At 44.5% G+C, this 14,079-nt stretch overlaps 1 protein-coding gene across 1 annotated transcript in view; it reads right to left on the bottom strand.

Moving 5' to 3' along the window:
* mark2b (MAP/microtubule affinity-regulating kinase 2b) overlaps positions 1–14,079 on the bottom strand; it is a gene marked incomplete at its 3' end in the record, with an annotated part of 338,660 nt that overhangs the window by 13,500 nt on the left and 311,081 nt on the right. The window contains 1 exon segment of the mRNA XM_084315862.1: positions 1,742–1,768. Within this exon segment, the coding sequence (XP_084171988.1) occupies positions 1,742–1,768 (27 nt within the window).

Genomic DNA, 14,079 nt, shown 5'->3' with positions numbered 1-14,079 from the left:
TGTCTTCCTCTACCTCTCCTCTGTCTTCCTCTACCTCTCCTCTTCTTCCTCTACCTCTTCTCTGTCTTCCTCTACCTCTCCTCTGTCTTCCTCTACCTCTCCTCTGTCTTCCTCTCCTCTGTCTTCCTCTACCTCTCCTCTGTCTTCCTCTACCTCTCCTCTGTCTTCCTCTACCTCTCCTCTGTCTTCCTCTACCTCTCCTCTGTCTTCCTCTCTACCTCTCCTCGGTCATCCTCTCTACCTATCCTCTGTCTTCCTCTACCTCTCCTCTGTCTTCCTCTCTACCTCTCCTCTGTCTTCCTCTCTACCTCTCCTCGGTCATCCTCTCTACCTCTCCTCTGTCTTCCTCTACCTATCCTCTGTCTTCCTCTACCTCTCCTCTGTCTTCCTCTCTACCTCTCCTCTGTCTTCCTCTCTACCTCTCCTCTGTCTTCCTCTCTACCTCTCCTCGGTCATCCTCTCTACCTCTCCTCTGTCTTCCTCTACCTCTCCTCTGTCTACCTCTCTCCACTCTACCTCTCATAAAACCATGACGTCCATCACCACATCGTTCAACAACAATGATTTCATACAAATAACTACTGGATCTCTGATCCTGATGATAAAAACATACAAGACCCAACAGAGTGTAGGCCCATGACCCTTTTTGGTCCCTGACCCGCGGTTTGAGAGATAAGGCAGAGGGGTTAAGTGGGGTAATGGGTGGGGCTCACTCTCGCTTTCTTTCTTCAAACACACCAACCTGATATCTCACTAGACAACACATTCTCCCTCCCAAGACATCATATCCTCTCCGACACCGATGACATCACACTGTGTGGCTGGTATTACAGGTTAAGGAACAATTAATTATTTATATGACCCAAATTCAAGTTTCTTCTCTTGTACAGAGAAAGAGCCTGTACCCGAGAGTTCTGATCTAATGGTGCCTTCAAGTGCAGCTTGGAAACTCCTAATGAAGCCACCATTAAGACTTGACGTTTGAAGTGCTCTGGTCGGGACTATGGTCATCACTTGTTAGTAGACCAGACTGGGGCTGTTATGCTGGCCCATCATAACAATGGTAAGAACTAGATTTTCTACACTTGAAAGCACAATAAGTGCAACGTCCGTGTTCAAGTTAACGGTTATGAACCTGTGGTCTATGGTAATAGTTAAGTCGATTTGGTGCATGTGTGTGTGCTGATCCTGAGTCAGCCACTGCAGGGAAACACCACCCTGGGACTCTAGGGTTACTGGGCCTAAAAGGGGAGGGCAGTTACGAGGGAAGGCAGTACAGTAACTCGATCTACCGCACCATTCAGACTGAATCTAGGCCGCACGGTGAGAACGGGTATGAGCGCACACACTCCTCACCAGGTAAGATGAATGGAGAGAGGGGGGGGGGGGGGAGAGAGATGGAGGGATGGGGGGGTTAGGTGTTATTGTGCTGGCAGTGAGTGAGTGGAGTTAGTATGAATGGGTGCAAAACACAGCAATCAAAACCAAAGACAAAGAAATATACAAGGGACAACAACCACAGAAGAAATAAGAGAGAGGGGTGGACAGGGCTCAGAAGTCAAGGCAGAAGAGAAGATTTTAACAAAAAAGCTGCATGAGAACACAAAAAGAAAACATTAAAAAGATGTGGGGGAAACGTGTGTATATATATATATAAAATATATATAAGAGAAAGAATATATGATATATATATAAAAAAAAAAGGGGGGTTATATTTAAATCATTGGGGATGTTGTCCTACCTTCTCGGAAACCTGAACGAGAGATTTCTATAAAAAACAAAAAAAGCAAAAAAAGAGGGATAAAGGAAGAGAGGGACGTGTGTTTAGGAGGCTGCTGTTTAGCAGGAGCAGCACATTTTACACAACATTAAAAATGATAGATAAAAAATAAAATAAAAAATCCTTGTTTCCCAACTTGATCTGTGTGGGAGGCAGCGTTAAAACCAACAAGTGTAGAATAATAATATATATATATATATATTTTTTTTTAATAATAGGAACACATCAACATTATAGAACATGTGCTTACGGTCGTCTCCAGAGGCAGACAAGAAGATAGATACCAATCTCTGTGTGTTCAGTGGGAAGCTATCCAGCTGCTAGCTAGCCTAGCTTAGCACCATTGAATGGAAGCGGATTCCAACGCACAGAGAGGACACAGGTATCCATCTTCTGGTCTGACTCTGGAGAAGACGGTAACTGCATTTGCCCTAATGTTGGCACATTCCTTTAAAAAAGAAATAAAAAAGAATAAAATATATATATAAAAAGGCTTTCACACAAAGTTATTTAAAACAGTTGTTAGTCTAGATATTGATGAATGTAAGGGTTTAAATATGGAACACGTGTTAAAAAGATATTAATGGGTTTGAATGTGTGAAAAACACATCATTAATTAAACAGGAAAAACACTCTGAGGGGTGGAGGGTGGGTGGGTAAACTCCATTAAGAATCCTTGGACCATAAGGGAATAACCCACCCCTCCCGCCCACCATTTCCCCCACAACCTGAGATGGAACATTCCAAGACATATACACAGAGACTCGCCGATGAACCAAGTGAACCTTAGAAGAAGGGGTGTTTTTTGTGAGGTGAATGGTGAGGTGTGTAAAATGAGAGGACAGGTGTTGGCAAACATCTTCATATATATATATATGTGTTTCACCCCACACCGCCGGCCCCTCCCACACACGCATGCACAAACAAACATCCGCACACACCTATATTATGTGCACGCACACGCAACACAAACTTACATGCACACACACACACACACACATACGTGCACACAAGGGCGGATACACATCGCTTCCAGCTCCTAACAGAAATGCTGAGGTCAGGATATCTGATACGTCAATAAAACAACTCCGTCTGTCTGTGTCTGTGTGAGAGAGCAGAAGATGGCCCTGGGCTGCACATGTCGGAGGCCTCGGCCACGACTGGAGGCTAATGCAGCCGAGGTCACGTCCACAGACTTACAGTTAGTGGTTTGAGGTGAGACTGGGCCACATGGGCAACATATGATATCGTGAAATGTTCTTATTTTTGATGGTATAACAATATATTTGGTTGTGTGTGTGTGTGTATAGAGTAGGGATTCATATTCTTCCTGAACAAATAAGCCATTTCTGTCCCGGAAACAGAAGCACACTATCTTGGGAATCCTTGGAAAACAGACTTGCTTTTAAGGCATAACTTCAGCTACCAGTCAAAACGCAATGGTCCTAATTAAGTAAGCAGGACTAAAAGGACAAATATGCATAAACCTATGGATTCAGAGGGTCAGAGAACGTAGGCTACAGGCTGGTATTCCATAGCCCTACCAGAATTCAGGGGTACAAAATGGTTGAAGCCTATATTGATATAAAAAAGCATATATCTGCTTTGCCTGCCATTTCGATCAGTGACGTTTTCTCACTTCCATGTATAATGAGGCATAAAACCAATCCTGGATTGGATTTCTCTTGGAAAAGGATTGACATTACTCCCAAATCGGGACGTTTTGTCAACATATATATTATACTGCAATTAAAATAACTGCCCGCGGAGCAGCAATTTGGACAGGATGTAACTTTCAGGAGTGTTGAACCAGGGAAACATGGCTGTTGCTTTAATCACAGGAGTGTTGAACCAGGGCAACATGGCTGTTGTTTTAATCACAGGAGTGTTGAACCAGGGAAACATGGATGTTGTTTTAATCACAGGAGTGTTGAACCAGGGCAACATGGCTGTTTTAATCACAGGAGTGTTGAACCAGGGCAACATGGATGTTGTTTTAATCACAGGAGTGTTGAACCAGGGCAACATGGCTGTTGTTTTAATCACAGGAGTGTTGAACCAGGGCAACATGGCTGTTGTTTTAATCACAGGAGTGTTGAACCAGGGCAACATGGCTGTTGTTTTAATCACAGGAGTGTTGAACCAGGGCAACATGGCTGTTGTTTTAATCACAGGAGTGTTGAACCAGGGCAACATGGCTGTTGTTTTAATCACAGGAGTGTTGAACCAGGGCAACATGGATGTTGTTTTAATCACAGGAGCGTTGAACCAGGGCAACATGGCTGTTTTAATCACAGGAGTGTTGAACCAGGGCAACATGGATGTTGTTTTAATCACAGGAGTGTTGAACCAGGGCAACATGGCTGTTGCTTTAATCACAGGAGTGTTGAACCAGGGCAACATGGCTGTTGCTTTAATCACAGGAGTGTTGAACCAGGGCAACATGGCTGTTGTTTTAATCACAGGAGTGTTGAACCAGGGCAACATGGCTGTTGTTTTAATCACAGGAGTGTTGAAGCAGGGCAACATGGCTGTTGTTTTAATCGAACCATATAAAAAGGTCTTAATCCTTTGATTCATTTTGTGATCATTTATGGATAGAATCAGACGCAGCTACTAGTCAATTGCTTGTATAAATAGGCAGTAAAATAAATGTAGGCTCTCAAATGAAGTGACAAGGAGCAATACAATGGACCAAATTTAACTAACAGATGAGTCCAGAGTCGTGTGCCGTGGTGCCTGCTGTGAGAAATATTAAATGCTGAACTTCACAGCTTGTGATCCGTCTGCTGAGAGCTGGAATTGATATTTGACAATTCTTCATTGTAGGAATTCGTCAAAACAACTCATTTGGCATTATATTAAAGATTTGTATATAAACGAATACAAAAAAATTCAAAAAAAAACATCCACAGAGCTTTTAGAAAGGTGCAGAATAAAAGTATTGCCTTTCCCCCCAAAGATTATTATTATTTTTTTGGTGGGTCCAAAGTGGATGTCATGTATTCCTTCCCTATTTCCCTACGTGGAAAGCACTTGATTGGATAAACGTGCTGCTAGTTGAGACATGCTGACATGTGGTGCTCTAGTGGGACATCTAGTGGCGCAAAGTCATCTATAGCAGCTTTAAGCTGAGACCAAGGAGCGTGGAGCGCGGCTGAAGCCCTACTGGAATTCAGGGCTGAATTGATATCGATATAAAACAGGTATTTTCTTTGCTTGCCTGGAATTTTAAATCAGTGGTGTTCTTGCTCCGAGGCAGAAAACCAGTATAAAGGGTAATTTCTTCTGGCACTGTCCCAGTTTGTTCAATGGCCACCAGCATACCACCAGTTGTGTCTTTGGGATGTGCGAGTTATGTGCAGCAGGCTCACACACACAGCTGTCAAATATATTTAAATGAAAGTAAAGCACACATATACAGTGTTTTCTAAATATATTAAAAAAAAATCTAAATTATATTTTTTTAATAAATAGTTTGAGTGGGAATTCCCCGGGAAGCTGTTTCCCAGTATTAAACCATAGAGATGTGTGTTTGACCAGAATCTACTGAAACACATGCTCTGTCTCCTCACTTCTACACCCTCCCACAGGACAAATGGCTGTGTGTGTGTGTGTGTGTGTGTGTGTGTGTGTGTGTGTGTGTGTGTGTGTGTGTGTGTGTGAGTCATTTAGAATGTGCATACTCATAGACGTGTATGAGAATGTGTGTTCTCGCGAATGCGTGTATGAGAATGAGTGTTTTCACAAACATGAGAGCGTGTGTACAGAGTGTGTGTGGACACAAAAATATGTGTAAAAGTATGTCCTCATACATGTGTTTGCATTTAAGTATATATATGTTTGTGTGTGTCTGCATGCATGGTTCTGCATGTACATGCGTGCCAAGGTGTCCTCACCAGTGGTATTTATAGTTGAGGGAAAAGTGATATCTTGGCTGTAACCATGGATACTGTCGCCACAGAGCCATCACTGAGTGGGAGGCCTGATGGAGAGACTGACTAACTAACTGTGTGTTCCTCCTACACACACACACACACACACACACACACACAGAGACAAACAGACAACTAGAAAGGTGCGCTCAGTGGAGAGTAAATCTCCGCCAGGCAGTACAATATATCTTTGTAATTTCTATGATGGATGTCTGTCAGATTGTGACTGTATTGTCAAGATGTTTCTGTTCGATTGTGACTGTATTCTCAAGGTGTTTCCGTTAGATTGTGACTGTATTCTCAAGGTGTTTCCGTTAGATTGTGACTGTATTCTCAAGGTGTTTCTGTCAGATTGTGACTGTATTCTCAAGGTGTTTCTATTAGATTGTGACTGTATTGTCAAGGTGTTTCTGTTATTGTGACTGTATTCTCAAGGTGTTTGTTAGATTGTGACTGTATTCTCAAGGTGTTTCTGTTAGATTGTGACTGTATTCTCAAGGTGTTTGTTAGATTGTGACTGTATTCTCAAGGTGTTTCTGTTAGATTGTGACTGTATTCTCAAGGTGTTTCTGTTAGATTGTGACTGTATTCTCAAGGTGTTTCTATTAGATTGTGACTGTATTCTCAAGGTGTTTCTGTTAGATTGTGACTGTATTCTCAAGGTGTTTCTGTTAGATTGTGACTGTATTCTCAAGGTGTTTGTTAGATTGTGACTGTATTCTCAAGGTGTTTGTTAGATTGTGACTGTATTCTCAAGGTGTTTCTATTAGATTGTGACTGTATTCTCAAGGTGTTTCTGTTAGATTGTGACTGTATTCTCAAGGTGTTTCTGTTAGATTGTGACTGTATTCTCAAGGTGTTTCTGTTAGATTGTGACTGTATTCTCAAGGTGTTTCTGTTAGATTGTGACTGTATTCTCAAGGTGTTTCTGTTAGATTGTGACTGTATTCTCAAGGTGTTTGTTAGATTGTGACTGTATTCTCAAGGTGTTTCTGTTAGATTGTGACTGTATTCTCAAGGTGTTTGTTAGATTGTGACTGTATTCTCAAGGTGTTTCTGTCAGATTGTGATTGTATTCTCAAGGTGTTTCCATTAGATTGTGACTGTAAAAAAAAATTGACTAAAGAGTGGTATCGGCGGTATCCCCCATTTGAATCATGAATCATTGCTCCTCAAACCTTTTTCACATATGTAAACCTAGTGAGCTAACTAGACCTGTTTACATACTGATACTAGAGAGAACTAGACCTGCTTACATACTGATACTAGTGAGAGAACTAGACCTGCTTACATACTGATACTAGAGAGAACTAGACCTGCTTACATACTGATACTAGAGAGAGAACTAGACCTGCTTACATACTGATACTAGTGCGAGAACTAGACCTGCTTACATACTGATACTAGAGAGAGAACTAGACCTGCTTACATACTGATACTAGAGAGAACTAGACCTGCTTACATACTGATACTAGAGAGAACTAGACCTGCTTACATACTGATACTAGAGAGAACTAGACCTGCTTACATACTGATACTAGAGAGAGAACTAGACCTGCTTACATACTGATACTAGTGAGAGAACTAGACCTGCTTACATACTGATACTAGAGAGAGAACTAGACCTGCTTACATACTGATACTAGTGAGAGAACTAGACCTGCTTACATACTGATACTAGTGAGAGAACTAGACCTGCTTACATACTGATACTAGAGAGAACTAGACCTGCTTACATACTGATACTAGTGAGAGAACTAGACCTGCTTACATACTGATACTAGAGAGAACTAGACCTGCTTACATACTGATACTAGAGAGAACTAGACCTGCTTACATACTGATACTAGTGAGAGAACTAGACCTGCTTACATACTGATACTAGAGAGAACTAGACCTGCTTACATACTGATACTAGTGAGAACTAGACCTGCTTACATACTGATACTAGAGAGAACTAGACCTGCTTACATACTGATACTAGAGAGAGAACTAGACCTGCTTACATACTGATACTAGTGAGAGAACTAGACCTGCTTACATACTGATACTAGAGAGAACTAGACCTGCTTACATACTGATACTAGTGAGAGAACTAGACCTGCTTACATACTGATACTAGAGAGAACTAGACCTGCTTACATACTGATACTAGAGAGAACTAGACCTGCTTACATACTGATACTAGAGAGAGAACTAGACCTGCTTACATACTGATACTAGAGAGAGAACTAGACCTGCTTACATACTGATACTAGTGAGAGAACTAGACCTGCTTACATACTGATACTAGAGAGAACTAGACCTGCTTACATACTGATACTAGAGAGAACTAGACCTGCTTACATACTGATACTAGTGAGAGAACTAGACCTGCTTACATACTGATACTAGTGAGAACTAGACCTGCTTACATACTGATACTAGAGAGAGAACTAGACCTGCTTACATACTGATACTAGAGAGAACTAGACCTGCTTACATACTGATACTAGAGAGAACTAGACCTGCTTACATACTGATACTAGAGAGAACTAGACCTGCTTACATACTGATACTAGAGAGAGAACTAGACCTGCTTACATACTGATACTAGTGAGAGAACTAGACCTGCTTACATACTGATACTAGAGAGAACTAAGATAAGATAAGATAAGATAAGATATTCCTTTATTGATCCCCTTGGGGAAATTCAGGCATCATAGCAGCATGGGGGGGAGGGGGGAGGGGTACAGGTAGTAAAACAACACAGTATACAGGTAGTAAAAGACAACACAGGCAGTGTAAACAATTTGATCAATATGGTCAATATAATTTACTATCTGACTAGCTGAGGAATATTCACATTATTCACAGTGTCACATGAGGTGCAGTATGCAAGAGGTAGTGTTATAATAATTTACTATCTACTGAGTATACATTAATCAAAGTACCAGGGTAGTCTACTTTGTCCCCCTTGGGTTCCTATAAGTCCCAGGTCAATGTCTGGTAGCAGTCGCTGTCGCTGCCCCCTGTTGTGGGGCCTGGAGGCTGCTAGTCGCTGCCCACTGTTGTGGAGCCTGATGGCCGCTGGTATGAAGGACTGTCCGAGGCGGTTAGTTGAGTGTCGGGGGGGGATGAGTCTGTGGCTGAACGAGCTTCTCATCTTGACTAGCTCGTCGTAGAGGGGGTGGTAGGGGTTCTCCATGATGGCATCCAGCTTCCTTATCATCCCCCTCTCTACCATCACCTCAAGTCTAGGTAGCTCGACTCCCACCACAGAGCTAGCCTTCCTCACCAGCTTGTTGAGCTTGTTGGTGTCCCTTGAGTTGATGTAGCCTCCCCAGCATGCCACAGCATAGAAGAGGATGCTGGCCACAACAGACTGGTAAAAAGACTGCAGCAGTTTGTTGCACACATTGAAGGACCTGAGTCTCCTCAGGAAGAACAGCCTGCTCTGTCCCTTCCTGTAGAGGGCCTCTGTGTTGTCCGACCAGTCCAGTTTATTGTTCAGGTGTACCCCAAGGAACTTGTATGAGTCCACCATCTCCACATCCACCCCTCGGATGGAGATGGGAATCGGGGGGGGCCTCTTCTTGCCCCTCCGGAAGTCCACCACCAGCTCCTTGGTCTTACTGGTGTTGAGTTGGAGGTGGTTGCTGTCGCTCCACCCCACGAAGCTCTCCACCAGGGCTCTGTACTCCTCCTCATCATCGTCGGTGATGTAGCTTACGATGGAGGAGTCGTCTGAGAACTTCTGCAGGTGGCACCCGCTGGAGTTGCGGCAGAAGTCTGAGGTGTAGAGGGTGAAGAGGAAGGGTGACAGCACAGTTCCCTGGGGGGCGCCGGTGTTGCTCACCAGTACGTCAGACTGACTGTCCTTTAGTCTGACGTACTGTGGCCTCTCAGTGAGGTAGTCCTTGATCCAGGCCACCAAGCCGTGCTCCAGCTGCATCGCAGAGAGCTTCTCCGCTAGCAGTGACGGCTGGATGGTGTTGAAGGCGCTGGAAAAATCAAAGAACATGATCCTCACTGAGCTGCGCGGCTTTTCCAGGTGCGTGTACGCTCTGTGGAGCATGTAGATGATGGCATCCTCCACCCCGATGTTTGCCTGGTATGCAAACTGCAGGGGGTCGAGGGAGTCACGCACCAGGGGCTTGAGGTGTTGCAGGACCAGTCTCTCAAACGTCTTCATGACGTGTGACGTCAGAGCGACTGGCCTGTAGTCGTTGGGGGTGCTGGGACGTCCCTTCTTGGGCACCGGGACAATGCAGGAGGTCTTCCAGAGCTGGGGCACCCTCTCCAGCCTCAGGGAGAGGTTGAAAAGATGCTGGAGCGGTGCTGCCAGCTGCTCTGCACATACCTTGAGCACCCTGGGATTGGTGTTGTCCGGTCCTCTGGCCTTGTTCACATTAATTTTGGAGAGCTGCCTACTGACCTGACTGGTTGTGATCGTCAGGGTTGGGGGTGGTGGGCAGTCTGCTGGTGTTGGGGGTGGGGTGCCGTTGCTGATGGGTGTGGGGGGGTGGGGGGTGGGGGGGCTGCTTTGTAGGTGTGATCTGGTGCTGGTGTCGATGGGTGGGGGGAGGGGTGTGGGGAGGCCACTCTGGTCAAAGCGGTTGAAGAACGTGTTGAACTCGTTTGCACGCTCTGGAGGGCCCTCCACAGCTGTGCCCTGCTGTTTGAAACCAGTGATCTTCCTAACCCCCGCCCACACCTCCCTGGTGTTGTTGGCCTGTAGTCTGCCCTCCAGCCTGTCCTTGTAGCTGACCTTGGCTGCCCTTAGCTCTTTTTTGAGCTCCCTTTGGACAGCCCTGGCCTGCTCAGTGTCCCCTGCCATGAAGGCCCTCTTTTTCCTGTTTAGCAGGTGTTTAATGTCCTTGCTAATCCAGGGTTTATTGTTTGAGAAGCAGCGTACCCTCTTTGTGGGTACGATGCTCTCCTCACAGAACCTGATGTAGTCTGTGATGCAGTGGGATAGTCCATCAATGTCATCACCGTAAGCCCTCTCAAACATATCCCAGTCCGTCGACCTGAAACACTCCTGTAGCTCCTCCTCGACGTCGTCAGACCACTGTGGGACAGACATGGTGATCGTAGGCTGTCTCTTAATGAGAGGCGTGTATGTGGATACAAGCCTCACAAGGTTGTGGTCTGACTGGCCGAGGGGGGGCAGGGAAGTCGCACTGAAAGCCTCCTTCACGTTAGCATACAGGAGGTCCAGAGTTTTGTCTCCCCTGGTTTTGCAGGTGACATACTGGGTGAAGTTTGTCAGGGTCTTGTTCAGTCTGACATGGTTGAAGTCCCCATTGATAAAAATAAATGCATCCGGGTGTTTTGTCTGAAGCGCCGCGACGGTGGAGTGTATGACGTCACTCGCCTGCGCCGCCGCCGCGCTGGGAGGGATGTAAACAGTGAGAGCCAGGACGTGTGTTATTTCTCGCGGTAAATAGTATGGCCGCAGACTCAGTGCCAATAGTTCAATGTCGGGGGAACAGATACGTTCCTTAATGGTGATGTGCCCCGGGTGGCACCATTTGGAGTTAACAAAGACAACAAGCCCTCCGCCTCTCCGCTTGCCGCTCTGTTTACTCCGGTCAGCGCGCACCACCGTGAAACCCTCCTGTTCTATTGCACTGTCCGGGATGTTCTCGTTCAGCCAGGATTCGGTGAAGCACAGTAGGCTTGCCTCCTTGTACTCACGCTGGTTGATCATCAGGGCTGAGAGCTCGTCGGTCTTGTTGACCAGCGATCGCACGTTCCCCATGACGACAGCGGGCAGGTAAGGCTTGAATCTCCTTCTGTCCTCTCTCCTGTCCTTCACGCTCGTGCCAGCTCGATTTCCCCGTCTGCGAATCCTTATTTCGGCTGGTAGATTCCTCGGTGGTTCTGCAACTCTGTTTCGAAAGCAGAGGAGAGCCTCCCTCGGGTAAACCAGCCCGCCGTTGTTGCTGTTGTTGTTGTTGTTGTTGTGCTGCCGCGGGTAAACCAGCCCGCCGCCGGTGTTGTCCATTGTTCAGAGCTGTGCTCGACCGAACTTTCCTAACTCAGCTAACTTCACAGAAGTTGTTACAAATGCCTTAACTTGGTCTAAAGCAACGCACAGTCACTTATACACCTATTATGTAAGTATAATCACAAAAAGAATAATTAAGAAAGTAGTAAACACGATAAAAAGTAGAGGGGGTGGGAGCTGCTATGAAAAGGCTGCCACTCTCCTCGGCGCCAACATACACACTAGACCTGCTTACATACTGATACTAGAGAGAACTAGACCTGCTTACATACTGATACTAGTGAGAGAACTAGACCTGCTTACATACTGATACTAGTGAGAACTAGACCTGCTTACATACTGATACTAGAGAGAGAACTAGACCTGCTTACATACTGATACTAGAGAGAACTAGACCTGCTTACATACTGATACTAGAGAGAGAACTAGACCTGCTTACATACTGATACTAGTGAGAGAACTAGACCTGCTTACATACTGATACTAGAGAGAACTAGACCTGCTTACATACTGATACTAGAGAGAACTAGACCTGCTTACATACTGATACTAGTGAGAGAACTAGACCTGCTTACATACTGATACTAGTGAGAACTAGACCTGCTTACATACTGATACTAGAGAGAGAACTAGACCTGCTTACATACTGATACTAGAGAGAACTAGACCTGCTTACATACTGATACTAGAGAGAACTAGACCTGCTTACATACTGATACTAGAGAGAACTAGACCTGCTTACATACTGATACTAGAGAGAGAACTAGACCTGCTTACATACTGATACTAGTGAGAGAACTAGACCTGCTTACATACTGATACTAGAGAGAGAACTAGACCTGCTTACATACTGATACTAGTGAGAGAACTAGACCTGCTTACATACTGATACTAGTGAGAGAACTAGACCTGCTTACATACTGATACTAGAGAGAACTAGACCTGCTTACATACTGATACTAGTGAGAGAACTAGACCTGCTTACATACTGATACTAGAGAGAACTAGACCTGCTTACATACTGATACTAGAGAGAACTAGACCTGCTTACATACTGATACTAGTGAGAGAACTAGACCTGCTTACATACTGATACTAGAGAGAACTAGACCTGCTTACATACTGATACTAGTGAGAACTAGACCTGCTTACATACTGATACTAGAGAGAACTAGACCTGCTTACATACTGATACTAGAGAGAGAACTAGACCTGCTTACATACTGATACTAGTGAGAGAACTAGACCTGCTTACATACTGATACTAGAGAGAACTAGACCTGCTTACATACTGATACTAGTGAGAGAACTAGACCTGCTTACATACTGATACTAGAGAGAACTAGACCTGCTTACATACTGATACTAGAGAGAACTAGACCTGCTTACATACTGATACTAGAGAGAGAACTAGACCTGCTTACATACTGATACTAGAGAGAACTAGACCTGCTTACATACTGATACTAGAGAGAGAACTAGACCTGCTTACATACTGATACTAGTGAGAGAACTAGACCTGCTTACATACTGATACTAGAGAGAACTAGACCTGCTTACATACTGATACTAGTGAGAGAACTAGACCTGCTTACATACTGATACTAGTGAGAACTAGACCTGCTTACATACTGATACTAGAGAGAACTAGACCTGCTTACATACTGATACTAGAGAGAACTAGACCTGCTTACATACTGATACTAGAGAGAACTAGACCTGCTTACATACTGATACTAGTGAGAGAACTAGACCTGCTTACATACTGATACTAGTGAGAGAACTAGACCTGCTTACATACTGATACTAGTGAGAACTAGACCTGCTTACATACTGATACTAGTGAGAACTAGACCTGCTTACATACTGATACTAGTGAGAACTAGACCTGCTTACATACTGATACTAGTGAGAGAACTAGACCTGCTTACATACTGATACTAGAGAGAGAACTAGACCTGCTTACATACTGATACTAGTGAGAGAACTAGACCTGCTTACATACTGATACTAGAGAGAACTAGACCTGCTTACATACTGATACTAGTGAGAACTAGACCTGCTTACATACTGATACTAGAGAGAACTAGACCTGCTTACATACTGATACTAGAGAGAGAACTAGACCTGCTTACATACTGATACTAGAGAGAACTAGACCTGCTTACATACTGATACTAGAGAGAACTAGACCTGCTTACATACTGATACTAGTGAGAGAACTAGACCTGCTTACATACTCACTATATGCAGAGACATGTCTATCCCACTGCCGTTGTGTCCTTGGGCAAGACACTTAACCTACTTGCCTCGTATGAATGTGTGTGCATGTGAATGAATGTTGGTGGTGGTCGGAGGGGCCGTAGGCG

Source organism: Notolepis coatsorum (assembly GCF_963971535.1).
Source record: "Notolepis coatsorum genome assembly, chromosome: 1".
Lineage (NCBI taxonomy): Eukaryota > Metazoa > Chordata > Actinopteri > Aulopiformes > Paralepididae > Notolepis > Notolepis coatsorum.
This window is presented reverse-complemented; position numbering and strand designations above follow the sequence as displayed.